The 12,376-nt window shown below is 27.5% G+C and overlaps 1 protein-coding gene across 2 annotated transcripts; it reads left to right on the top strand.

Moving 5' to 3' along the window:
- The first annotated feature begins 245 nt into the window (after positions 1 to 245).
- On the top strand, positions 246 to 10,980 carry LOC107438905 (uncharacterized). 2 transcript variants are annotated; one of them, XM_016051334.3, is made up of 6 exons: positions 246 to 439; positions 522 to 580; positions 1,531 to 1,648; positions 2,635 to 2,721; positions 6,729 to 6,766; positions 7,651 to 10,980. In XM_016051334.3, the coding sequence occupies exons 1-6, from the start codon at positions 286 to 288 to the stop codon at positions 10,339 to 10,341; spliced, it is 3,147 nt and encodes a 1,048-aa protein (XP_015906820.2). In that variant the 5' UTR covers positions 246 to 285; the 3' UTR covers positions 10,342 to 10,980. The 2 variants fall into 2 exon arrangements, with proteins under 2 accessions (XP_015906820.2, XP_042894782.1); XM_043038848.2 differs by lacking the exon at positions 1,531 to 1,648 and having other exon boundaries at positions 280 to 439.
- The last annotated feature ends 1,396 nt before the right edge of the window (positions 10,981 to 12,376 follow it).

The raw sequence follows: 12,376 nt of genomic DNA, 5'->3' as shown, positions 1-12,376 counted from the left end.
ACTACAAGTATAATAATATTAGATGGCATGTTTTTTTCAAGCTTAATCGTAAAAATCAGTCGGAAATAGTACCCCGAAAGTCTCAAGGTGAATTTTGACACTAGCGACATCTACGCTTTTTTTTACATGGTCAACCATCCATAGAAAAAAAAAAGTAAAAAGAGCTAAAAGCGAACTGAAACTATGACGTAATCGAAACTTACTTGAACTTTCCGTTTGTTCTGTTTTCACGGTTTATTGCAAGTTAGTTCAATATGTAATACAAACGATACACAAAAAGCACTGATGCAGTTTATTACGTTTTTATCATCGGAATTAGTTTATGAACAATGCACATGTTCCATCTCGTTCTACTTTCAAATTGAAATACATGCTTTTGACTACGGTATTATGCGAAACATTTATTTCTCTTTGTCAATATGTCATATATTAGTTCAACGTAAGTAAATTTAATTACTTTCTACTTATAAATATATAGTTTTATTTTGATGCATGTTTTTAATCATACGTTTTTTTTTTAGCTCTAAAGAGAAACATGCTAGACCAAGACTTTGTGCAGGAGCTAAAATGTTTGGTGAAGGTAAGTATTAATTTAATTAATTAAAATTGATATTTTTTTCTTTTCTCGTGAATTTTTCATAATGTTATTATTTCTTAATGTCATCTTAGCATTATGTGGCTATCTTTTCTTTTTTAAATTTAATACCTATGGGAACTTTTTGGCCAAATTATGTCTGTTTTCACAAATTCTGTAATTATTTTTTGTGTATTGTTGCTTGGCGTATTTATAGTAGTATTTTTTCATTTAGTTTTGTGATTTTTTAATTGTGTTATCACTTCTAATGTGAAGCTTGTTATCAGTTTAGATAGAATCTTCTGAGAAAAAAACTACTAAAAATTAACCGTAACCAAACCTCCCCATTCAATAAGGTATGGTGGATATTATACCTGCCAACTCTTCCAGATTTTCCGGAAGATTTTATTTTCATATTTAAAGTGGTAGTAATTATATACTATTTTTTCTTTTATAATCTTAATTTTTAAATGATATTGATCACCACTATTCTTACAAATATTAAGCACAGATATTAATATGCGTTTTCTCAAATACAACGTATTTGTTTGCATAAAATTGAAGTTTTAATTCCATTTTAATACCACTGGGAAAAATGATAATGGAAGGGATTAAAAGTTGGCAGGTATGGGATATGAGTTCCCCCCCACCCCCTCCTTATTTTTACTTCGTTCATGTGCATGTTTATCAGAACTATTGCTGCATTTAACTGAATACTAAGTCAACAATTTTGTGGACCTTTGAGACCCTCAATTTTTGTTGAAACCACCTACTCAGTGTTTTTCTCCAGTGGTTTTAGGAAAATGAGAGTCCCAGGTTTTTGTCCCTATTTATATTAAATGTTTGTTTTCTTAATCTAATTTATAATAGTGAACATATTTTTTTCCTTCATAGTTTAATTTTTATATGTTATGTACTGTCTAATTCTACTGTATTAATTTTATCAATATGGGAAGTTTCTTTGTATATGTCTTCTAAATGTCTGGAGCCTTATATCTTCCTTTATATATCAACTAATAAATGAAGAAACAAGATATATGGTCCCAATAGTTTTGTTTATGAAAGCAGTCCAAGGTTGGTACTTCTTAATGCTAATTTTACTTATTTCATATTTTGCCATATTTCGATAATTTTTAAACGATATGAAGCATTTTTGCTCTTATTTATAAAATTCATTTATCTAAAGAAGTATGCAATAAAATTTCTTTTTTTTTTTGTAATTGCAAAGTATACAAATTTTTGCATCACTTTGAAGAATGTGATTCTATGTACCAAAATATCAAATTTGAAAAAAATCAGCAAATAGTTCCTGAAAAATCCCATTTTAAGCATCTGACTTTTTTAAAATTTGATTTCTTAAGAACTCTTTGACTGATTTTGTAATATAAAAATACATTCTTTAAAATAATGGCAGAATTTGTATTTCTTACAATTCAAAATTTCCCGGAATATTAAATCAAATAATTAAGGCTTTTAATTACTAAAAATCATTTTTTGCATCCATAATTGTCTTTAAATAAACAAGTTTTATATTTTTGTTTTGTTTTTAGTTTTATAATTTTTGTCAAAAATTTTTCATCGCACTTTAAATTTCTCAAGATATGACTATATGAGCTTAAAGTGACATTAAGAGGTCCACGGCTGCTCTCCTGACCGAACTTTTAGATCTGTTTTAAAAACTTAAAATATTGTCTGCACTAATTATCATATTTAAGGTCACACATTTAAACCATTAAGATTGAATCCTTGTACATGAAAATCTGATCTATAGGATAAAAAGTTATTTATGGTGTTTAGTTTTTTTATTCTGTACAAAATAAAAAAAAAAAAGATTAGTTTTGTACTGTATAAAACTAAACTAACAAAAAATATCTTGATTACATCTGTCATTTCAGCTCCACAAGCCTTTGAATCTTAGTTATCTAGTCTTAACCCACTTTCCCCTTTAACATTTTTAGTTATTGAACTATATATTTCTAAATAGGTAGATTTTTTTTATTTGCTCATAAATTGCTATTCTACTCATTTTTGTTTTGACAAATTTTACTTTTAAATTTTAGCTCTTAGACAAATTCGGACTTCTAGAAATGTGAAGCCCAGCGCAAGTTCCTCCATTAGATCAAATGATGGAAGCCTTGAAAATAAAGGTATAATAACTCTTAGTTGGAAATGAATAAATTTTGAGTATACTAGAATTGTTTAATATATTATATGAACCTCTTTAATAAAAACTAGTATTTCTTCCAAGTTTTGAATGATTATTTGTGGAGTTGTGTGCATATAGCTGTGGTGGCCCTAAGCTTTCCTTTTTCAAAACTGGGGTTCTATAATCCAGGGCTGATTAAGCTCCGGAAAAAATCTGGATTTTTCGCTACTAGTGATCCAGAAGTTTCCGGAGATCGAAGGTTCAGACGTTTCAAAAAACCATTGATCACAGAAGTTTTCGGAAATCAAATTTTCAAAGGTGGAACTTAAAAACACAGTTTATTTTATTTGTTTGTAAGGGAGAGCCAGATATATACTTTATAAGCTTATATTCATGATTAATATTCATTTTTTATCAGTAAATAATTGTTATAATCATAAAATCGAGAAAGAAAGACATATTTGTAAATTTTAATTACTTCTCCAGGTCATCGTAGGTATGTGTAAATGATATAGGTATGTGTAAAATTTTAAAAATATTTTAAGTAAACTAAGAAATATTGAGAAAAAGGAAGAAAAAAAACATGTTAAAATTTTTTTTCAATTTAAACTTTTCTTTTTTAACTCAAGAAATTTTCCAGAATTTTGACTTGGGCTCACAATCAACCCTGATAATCCCTAATGAGAGCTTCAGATATAAAGGTGTCAGTTAGTCCTTGAAAATTACTGCATCACATTGTCACCATTGAAATTGTGAAACCATAACCTCAATGACACTCCTCCCCATGACCAACAACTGCCTGTTGCGGTAGTGTTTATTTTATGTTTGCTTCATAGGCAATTGAAAAGGATATGTTTGTATCATTCTTTTTTTCTAATATGAAGAAGATAAAGGATGCTAATTTTTAATGAAAATTATCAACCATCACTATTTTTATTTATTAATTTATTTTTTTTTAATTTGAAACTTTGTTACAGGAATCTTAGTTTCAAAATAAAATTTGAGAATTTTCTAGAAATATGAGACAGATCAGGAAAATAACCTATCTTAAAATTCATAGTAATATAATAAGCAGCCAGTGTGGTTCAAAGTAAATAAATCTAACATATAATTGCAATTATTACTTAGAAAAATCTATCTCAGTGCTGTTAAAATACATTATTTATTAAAATATAATGTGGTTCAAAAACCCTTCTTTAATAATTTCTAATTATAACTTTTTTCTTAAATGTAACCGTTTATTCTGTTAAACAAAGCTATTCTCAAGGCTAAATTGCTTTAATTGTTTTTGTAAGTTTTGGTTCTTAATCGCAACTTCATGTGATGGCTATGCGATTGCTGTGACATTATTTTAATTTATTAATGCATGGATTTTATTAATAATAATACAGTGTGATTTTTTAAATTAAGTTCTTATTCAAAATATTGTTTAATTTATAAAATTATTTGTGTATTATAAAATCTACATGCACAACCTTTGCCTAGTGAAATTCTATTGTTACAAAATGTAATGAGCAACATATTTTCTATTTAAAAAGTAAGTTTCATCGCTTATTAAATAAAATTTCATTATGTACCCGATGAACTATTGCAGTGGATATCAGAAATGTGATTTAGAATTTTGTTGATATTTTCTGGTATAGTTGAGAAATTTTATTTCTGAACTTATGTTAAGAACTGAAATGCAACATAAACTTTTTTAAAGATTGAGTATGTTTCAAGTTGTTTTTGTGTGCTATGCTTGAGGATTTCAATTTACCTTTTTATTGTATTTTATTTTTAATTTATTTTGATATGGAAATTAAAATTATTCAAAAAATATTTTTCCTTCTCAAAGAAAATTAAAATTGTTGACAAAATTTTACAACAATAAAAATTATGTGTGTTTTTTATTCACGTGTACTGTATTTGGTATAAAGTATTTTCCCAAATTGATTGCCACTATACCCTTGGGTTCCATGTATTGAGGCAAAGGGTTCCATAGCTTTGTATTATATTAATTCTTTAATGATATATAACTGCATCTTTTTAAAAGGGGGGAAAAAATTCAAAATACAGTTCTGGATTATAAAATTCAGACCGCTATTTTCACGTATAAATTTTACTATTTATATGTGAATTGAAAAAGTTGTGAGGATTCTTAATTGCTTTGCTACTTCATATTAGCCTAATGCTGGTTTTTTAGTAGTTATTTTAGCAAAAGAGCATATATCACTCAAAATTAAGAATTGAAAAGGAAATGGGAGTAGCTATATCAAACTTTATTCCGCGATTGGATAAATTATGTGATGAACAGCAAACTCACCTATTGCACTCAATGAATTTATTATACTATAGTTAGTGTTTCATTGTCTTACTTATTTGAATATGCATGTTAATACAGTAAGACCTCGATCGATCGTTTCTTATGGGATCATTCGTTACAAACGATGGAGACATTAAGACCACGAATGCAGGTCAACATAAATTTTTTATCAAATAATTACTTGAAAAAGTGTGAAAAGTTATTAATTTATATAAATAATGAAAGACTAGCAAATTTTTACCAAAAGTATTAAAAATTTTATTTAAAAAATAATGCTGTTACTGCTAAAATATATCTAGAAATTTTAGTTTAAACGTACTCCTCCCCCCTTCTAAATGCAAGCGATAAATTTTCAACGTTTGTTACAGATTGCTGTGTGAATGTAGAAAGTTGCTCATTGTTGTTTCTAAGGCTTTAAGGCATCTTATGAAAGATGGCAGTGATTAAGGTTTTGCTTCACTATCTTCATCATTATCGTTAGCACTTTTTGACTTTCTGCAACCGTATTTTCAATCAACATATTATAAATTTCACTATTTTTATCAACTGATGCATGAACATCAAGGATAATACCTGAGGCATAATAACCAAGCTATATTCGATCCACATTTTCTTTATTTATCGTCAGGAGTTATCATTTTTCTTTTCAAAATAAAATCACTACAATTACTATTAAAATGTGGTAACATTTCTGAACAATAGAACCCGGAATTTTCTACCCTCAAAAACAATCTAAACACATATTAGCAACATTACAAAAATAGCATTTTGTGATGGACCAATTACCACTAGACGATACATTAAAGAAATTGAAAAATGCAAGAACTGTTCAGCATTATTATACTCCAAACAATCATTATATGAATGGGTGCCATGGTGCAATTTCTAATCCCTTAAAGGTGTTGCAACTTCAGAAAAATTGCAATTATTTGATATCGGAGCTTATGAAAGTGAATTGAGATCATAACCTACATTTTATTTTGCAGGGGTAAAACTGCGCTGTATATATAGTAGTATTTAAAAGAATAATGTAGTTAGTGTAGTGTGCATTAAAATAATTAGCTTAATTAATAAATTAATATATTTTTTTAATTTCTCATTGATAATGTTTACAAATACTATTTAAAACTACTAATTATTACTGAAAAAATAGTAAAAGTTATTGTTTTCAAGAAATATTTAATGTTCATGGCTGTTTTTTTACTATTACTTTTAATGGTTTCTATTTTCTACTCAGCCTTTTTGTAATTTTTATAATTATTGAAAACTCAAAATTTTGGTTACTAAGGCACGTAAGGGAGAAATTTTTAAGTATGGCACTTTAAAGATGTCCAAAGTTTAAAATAAATTAATTTCAACTTTAATTATTTTTAGCATTTGATATATAAAATGTTTGTATTTAAAATCATACAGAAATGTTTTGGTTATGATTTATACAGGAAAGTATGAAGAAAAAAGTATTTTGTTACATTGTAAAAAGAAAAATTAAATATGTTTTGGTTTGGGAAATAGGTTGAACTTCTCCCATCACGCATGAAATTTTCGCCGTAGTTACTCTTTTGCTTAGAAACGCTTCCTAATAAACATGTATTTTCCAAGCAAAAAAAATCTTTTTATACATTTTATTTAATTCTGCATTTTTCTAAAGTAATTGTTCATATAAAGCGTTTATCCCTGTAATAATTTTTTCATTTTTATTTCAGCCTCACTAAATCTACCGGATAATCTAGAAATCATTGAGGTAAAAAAAGTTTTTGTGAAGCTTTATGAACTGATATATTTATTCATTAAATATATCATTCATGTTATGTTTATATATTCACCATATATATATATTGATAAAATATATTCTACTACTTACAAAACAAAACTTTATTCTAAGTTATAGCTGAGGCAGAAGTTTTGTTTTAACTTGGCTAATCATTTGTCTGTCTTATTTTGTTGATTTGTTTATTTTGTTATATGAACTTTGGTTTCTCTTTTGTTTTGTTTGTAAAGAAGTGCATTTTTTACTATGTATATTTACTTAGTTTTTAAAATTCGAACTTATATGTAATTCTCAGTATCTTTAGATGAGCCTAAAAAATGTTGTAAGCACTCTTTTGCCTTACTGCAAAGTAAAGCAAAAAATCTGATTTTTTAAAAAAAAAATTTTAGCTTTGAAAAAAAAAGTTTTTGCCATTTATTGTTATTTCATTGTAACATTTTAAAATAAATTGTTCTAAGAAAAAATTGATCTTATTATTATCCAGTTAGAGTTATGAATTTCAGAATATTTTCTGGTTCCAAAAATTTTCTGAAATTTATAATTCTAACTGGATTTTATTAATAATAATAAAAAAAACTGATACTTAAATATGCAATTAAAAAAAAATGTTTACAACATATTTTTTTCACAAACTTTAAGTGTGGAATTTTCTCTCTGAAAGTTTCTTTCATTAACTGTGAAACATCAATTTTAAATTGTAATGGAAAAATACTTTAATTAGATAAATTTTAAATGCTGGTATTCTGTTAAGAAAGCTCAATTTATTATTTTTAAACATGAACCTTACAAAATGAATCATGCCATTTATAACAAACTAATAGCCATTTTTCAATTTTACATTTGTTAATTATTTGCAGGTTACTTCTGACTCTTTAGACCAACAAAAAGCTGCAAATAGAAAAGTAACTTATGGTGCTCAATCCAAAAATAGATTGCACCCCAAACATAGCATTGCACCAAATGAATCTTTGGATTCTGATCCTAAATCAAAAGATAGATTATACCAAACATTTGATACCGAATATCCTTCTTCAAATAAGGAAATTGAATTGCAAGTTTCAAGGCTTAATGAGCTTTCTTTAATTGACAAAAATTATCATTGTGAGAATGACTCAAATTTAACTTTTGAAACTCAAATTAAGTCAGAAGAAGAAAACAGACAAGCGACATATTTTAAATCATATCAGACTAAACAATCTTTTGGAAAAGATAAAAACAATAATGATGGGGGTAGATCGATATTTTGGGAAAAGGAAAGCAATACTGGTAATAGCAACTCAATATATAATGAGGAACAAAACAATGATAAAATTGATTTTTTTAGGGAAAATGTAAATAATAGTAATAAAAGCATCTCCATGTTTAGGGAGAATGAAAGTCATAAAGATATTTTTTCTTCTGATGAAGACTGTAGCTCACAAATACACTGTTCTAATGCCTATGAATGTAATAAAATATTTAAAGACAGTTCATCGGTTTCAAAACAACACACCTTATCTCTAAATGAACTGTGTACTCGCAAGGAACATAAGGAGCCTTCCAAACCCGGGGTCAAGCATGTATCAGTAAATAAAAGCAAATATTTTGTACCCCAAAACTTTTTGGGTAAAATTTATGATTTTCCTGTCCATCATTCTAAAGATACTTCACATTTATTATCTACTCAGAATGTTTCTAAAAATAGTCTGATCAAAAATTCTTCCCTATCCACTATACTCCCTAAGCATTTTTATAAAAGTAATGTGAAACAAGGCAATTCTGGTTTATCAAATAATCATAAATGTTTTGCCGGTAAAGCTCCTGCAACAAACCAAATTTTCAACTACAGAAAAGAAATTGAATTCGAAGAACTTTCTGACGAGACATTGGGAAAAAAGTGTGATAGTGTGTCATCCAAAGGACACCATGTCCTCTTGAGTGAAATATTTGGTCCACCACAAAATTTTGACAATAGTTTTTTAGAAAAGCCTGTTGATAGTTTTCAAGACAATTTAAAATGTAAACAAGATATTGTTCAAAAAGATATAGTCACTGTTAACAATAAGTATTGCAATGCTTTGTCTGATGAGCTTCTTTCTAATAACTGCAAAAAGGAAAAAGTGTCTGTACCGCAGAAAACAGATTTTTGTTCATCCTATTCTGTTCCTCTATGCTTAAGAAATCCTTCAAAATATCATTCATTTAAAAAATATACTGTAGATTCAACGAAAGGCTCTGTTCAGCATTTTGAGAATGATGCTTCTCATAAGATTAATCCAATGACCTTGAAAAGTTATTCTAGTCCCTTAAATGAGATAATTTATCCAGAGTCTCAGAGTTCTAAAACTGCAGTAACTATATCAAAAAGTTCACTTAGGCAGCTGAAAAGTTCTTCATTAGAATGTCTTGAACAAAAGTACACTAATACTAATCATTCTAACGATGTACATCAAATTTCTAATTCTGAAATCGACTATGATAAAAATATGTACAAACAGACTCAGCCTTTAAGCAAATGTGATACTTACTACTCGTGCTCAACCAAATGTGCACCTTTATATGTTAGTCATTCATTAACAGACAAACAAGTGCCATTATCCTCTGTAAGGAATGAATCTGCTTGTATTTTTAACTTAAAAGATAAGGATATGAAGATAAGCAAAGATTTCGATTCCAGTACTGCTAGTCATTCATCGTCACCCAAATATGTGTCTTTGTCCTCCGACTGCAGGATAAGGAATAAAGAAGCAGTTGGTACAGAACAAATATTCTCATCGACTCATTCATTGTTGTCTGAATGTAGTGAAGAACCTCGATATTGTGATACTTACTACTCGTCTGCAGCCAAATATATGCCATTGTCATCTAACTATGCAATGAATAAAGAATATGCTGGTGCATTTAACTCAAAACAGATGACAGCACAAGTGGAAAATTCTAGTCATTCATTTCTAGACAAAAATCCGTCATTATCTTCAGTAATGAATGAATGTGCATTTAACTCGAAACATAGGGCAATGAAGGTACATGAAGATTCAGATTCCAGTACCTCTAGTTGTTCATTGTCACAAAAATATGTGCCTTTATCCTCAGTAATGAATGAATGTGCAAAACAAAGTGCAAATAAGGTAAATAGTGATTCTGATTCCAGTACTTCTAGTCGTTCCTCGTCACACAAATATGTGCCTTTTTCCTCACACTGCTTAATGATGAATAAAAAAGTAGCTGGTACAAAACAGATAACAGTAAAAAATGCTTCTAGTCAACCATTGCTGTTTTCTGGATTTGGTGAAGAACTTCAACATTTAAGTGATGTTGCTTCAGATTCTTCCTCAAGTGGACATGATTTACAGATATGTGATAATTCCTTTAGGAAACTTACCACCGACACAATCTCTTTTCAAGAATACATGAAACAAGAGGACTTTGCTATTAAATGCAATACTGATTTTATAGTGCCATCAAAGTTTTCCTATGATTCAAATGGTGATTTACCTCTCTCAAGTTCAGTGTTGGAAGTTGTACCTGATCTTCTCATTGGAACCTGTCTTGTAGATCCTTCTGATTGACTGATTGATTTTAATCTAGCTATATCTTCCAATAACAGTGTTGGAAGTTGTACCTGATCTTCTCATTGGAACCTGTCTTGTAGATCCTTCTGATTGACTGATTGATTTTAATCTAGCTATATCTTCCAATAACTTCATTGCCGATAAGGTTTGGCATAGTTCAGTATTTTGCTTGACATCATGGTGGATTTCTACTTGTATTGTTATTTTATAACTTAAGCCTATTTTTATTTTTATTGTTTTTTGCATTTTTATACATTATATTGTGATACAGGTATATTCAGGAATGAATGATAGTTTTGCATTACTTTACTTTTGTAATTGCATTGTTGGGTCTTGTGAAGTAAATACAAGGACACACATAAAATACCTTTACTGTCATTCAAAGTTATCATCATTAGCCATAATTAACTTTTGTCATAGATTGTCCAGCTGCTGGAACTAATAAAAAAAACAATTCTTTTCATATTCCTTGGCACACTGTTGAAATCCTTAACATCTTCCATTTAGTCTCTAAAATGTCTTGTATTAAAATAACTTTAAATACCACTTTTTATTTAATGTTTTAACTGTTACATTTTCACTAACATTTCATGTGTCACCACTGCAGATTGACCAAACTGAAGCTTGGGTTTTTTTTTTTAATCAGAAAATTCCTAAACAAATATAATAACATTTTAGAAAGGTTATTTTTTCCCCTTCGGATTATTAAAGTTGATAGTCTAGAAATAAAGTTGCTTCATAAAGATACATATTATACATTTTTGTGTAATGAATTATTATTTTTAACTGAAAATTTGTCATTTGCTTTAAATTTTAAGATATCATCGGCTAGTATCATTTACAAAATTTGAGATTTGTTTATCTATATGTTGTGTATCTACAATCAGCTTTACTAAATATCTTATACTTAATTTTATATTTTTCAGTATTTTTTTATTTATTCTTTATTATTTTTTATTTATTTTTTAGTTGGTCATTGTCTTAATTATTAATTAGAGATTTTTTTAAGTTTAATCTCACATTTATCATCTTATATCATTTTGTTTAAATTAGTTGACTAATCTAATTTTGAATACATTACGTTTATACTTGACTATTAATATATTGTATACTTTAAAAAAAAATTTCTTTCAATATTTTATTACAAAATTGCTTTTACTCTTTATAATTTGATCTTTATGTAGTCATTTTTTAAAAGTATCTCCAGTTATTTGATTTAATTTACTTTCTATGTTCAAAATCATTACAACAATGTAAGTGTTGTTTTAGCTCTGTTTTAAAAATTTCAAATAACATAAATCTTGAAATTTATAATTATACTTTAAATTTCCCAATTTCATTACCACAATGCAACTTGCGAAGTTTAAATTAACACCCCTCTCCTTTTTTTCCCCCATTCTATATTTTTATGAGTATTTCAAAGTTTCATTACAGTCTGTGCTTATTTGTTTTTGAAAATAAAACATTTTCTCATACTATAAGTAGTATTTTTTTCTTTTGTATGCAGCTCATAGCTGTTTATTAAAAACTTTTCAATAATATTATATAAATGTACAGTATTTTGAAGTAGTAATATTAAATTATGCTTAGTCTATTTTTGCTATCTAAAGTATAAAATAATGCACTCAGATGCTTGAAAGTCAAATGCATATACTTTCAACCATTATAATTGTTTAGTGCAGAATTTATTGAATCTTATAGTATTGGTTGTAGAAATGTTGATTTACTAGTGTATAATTATGCATATTCTGGAGTATTTATTGTTATTTAAAATATGATTTTTGTTCTATGTATATATTTAACAAAATGTAGTCAGGATATTTTATTCAAAATCGTTAAAATACATTTGTACTTAATTTTGTGTTTATACCTGAAAAAAAAAAAAAAAGATTTATTCTGGAATATTTGTTTTCATTAGGAAGTATATTTTTTAAATGTTTGAAAGTTTTTGTTTTAATATTGATTACTAGTGTATAATTATGCTTATTCTGGTGTATTTGTTATCTAATGTGGAGTTTTTAAAAGTTTAAAA

This window comes from Parasteatoda tepidariorum, chromosome 2 (assembly GCF_043381705.1).
Source record: "Parasteatoda tepidariorum isolate YZ-2023 chromosome 2, CAS_Ptep_4.0, whole genome shotgun sequence".
Classification (NCBI taxonomy): domain Eukaryota; kingdom Metazoa; phylum Arthropoda; class Arachnida; order Araneae; family Theridiidae; genus Parasteatoda; species Parasteatoda tepidariorum.
The sequence above is the reverse complement of the archived record's forward strand: the minus strand, read 5'-3'. Positions and strand labels throughout refer to the sequence as shown.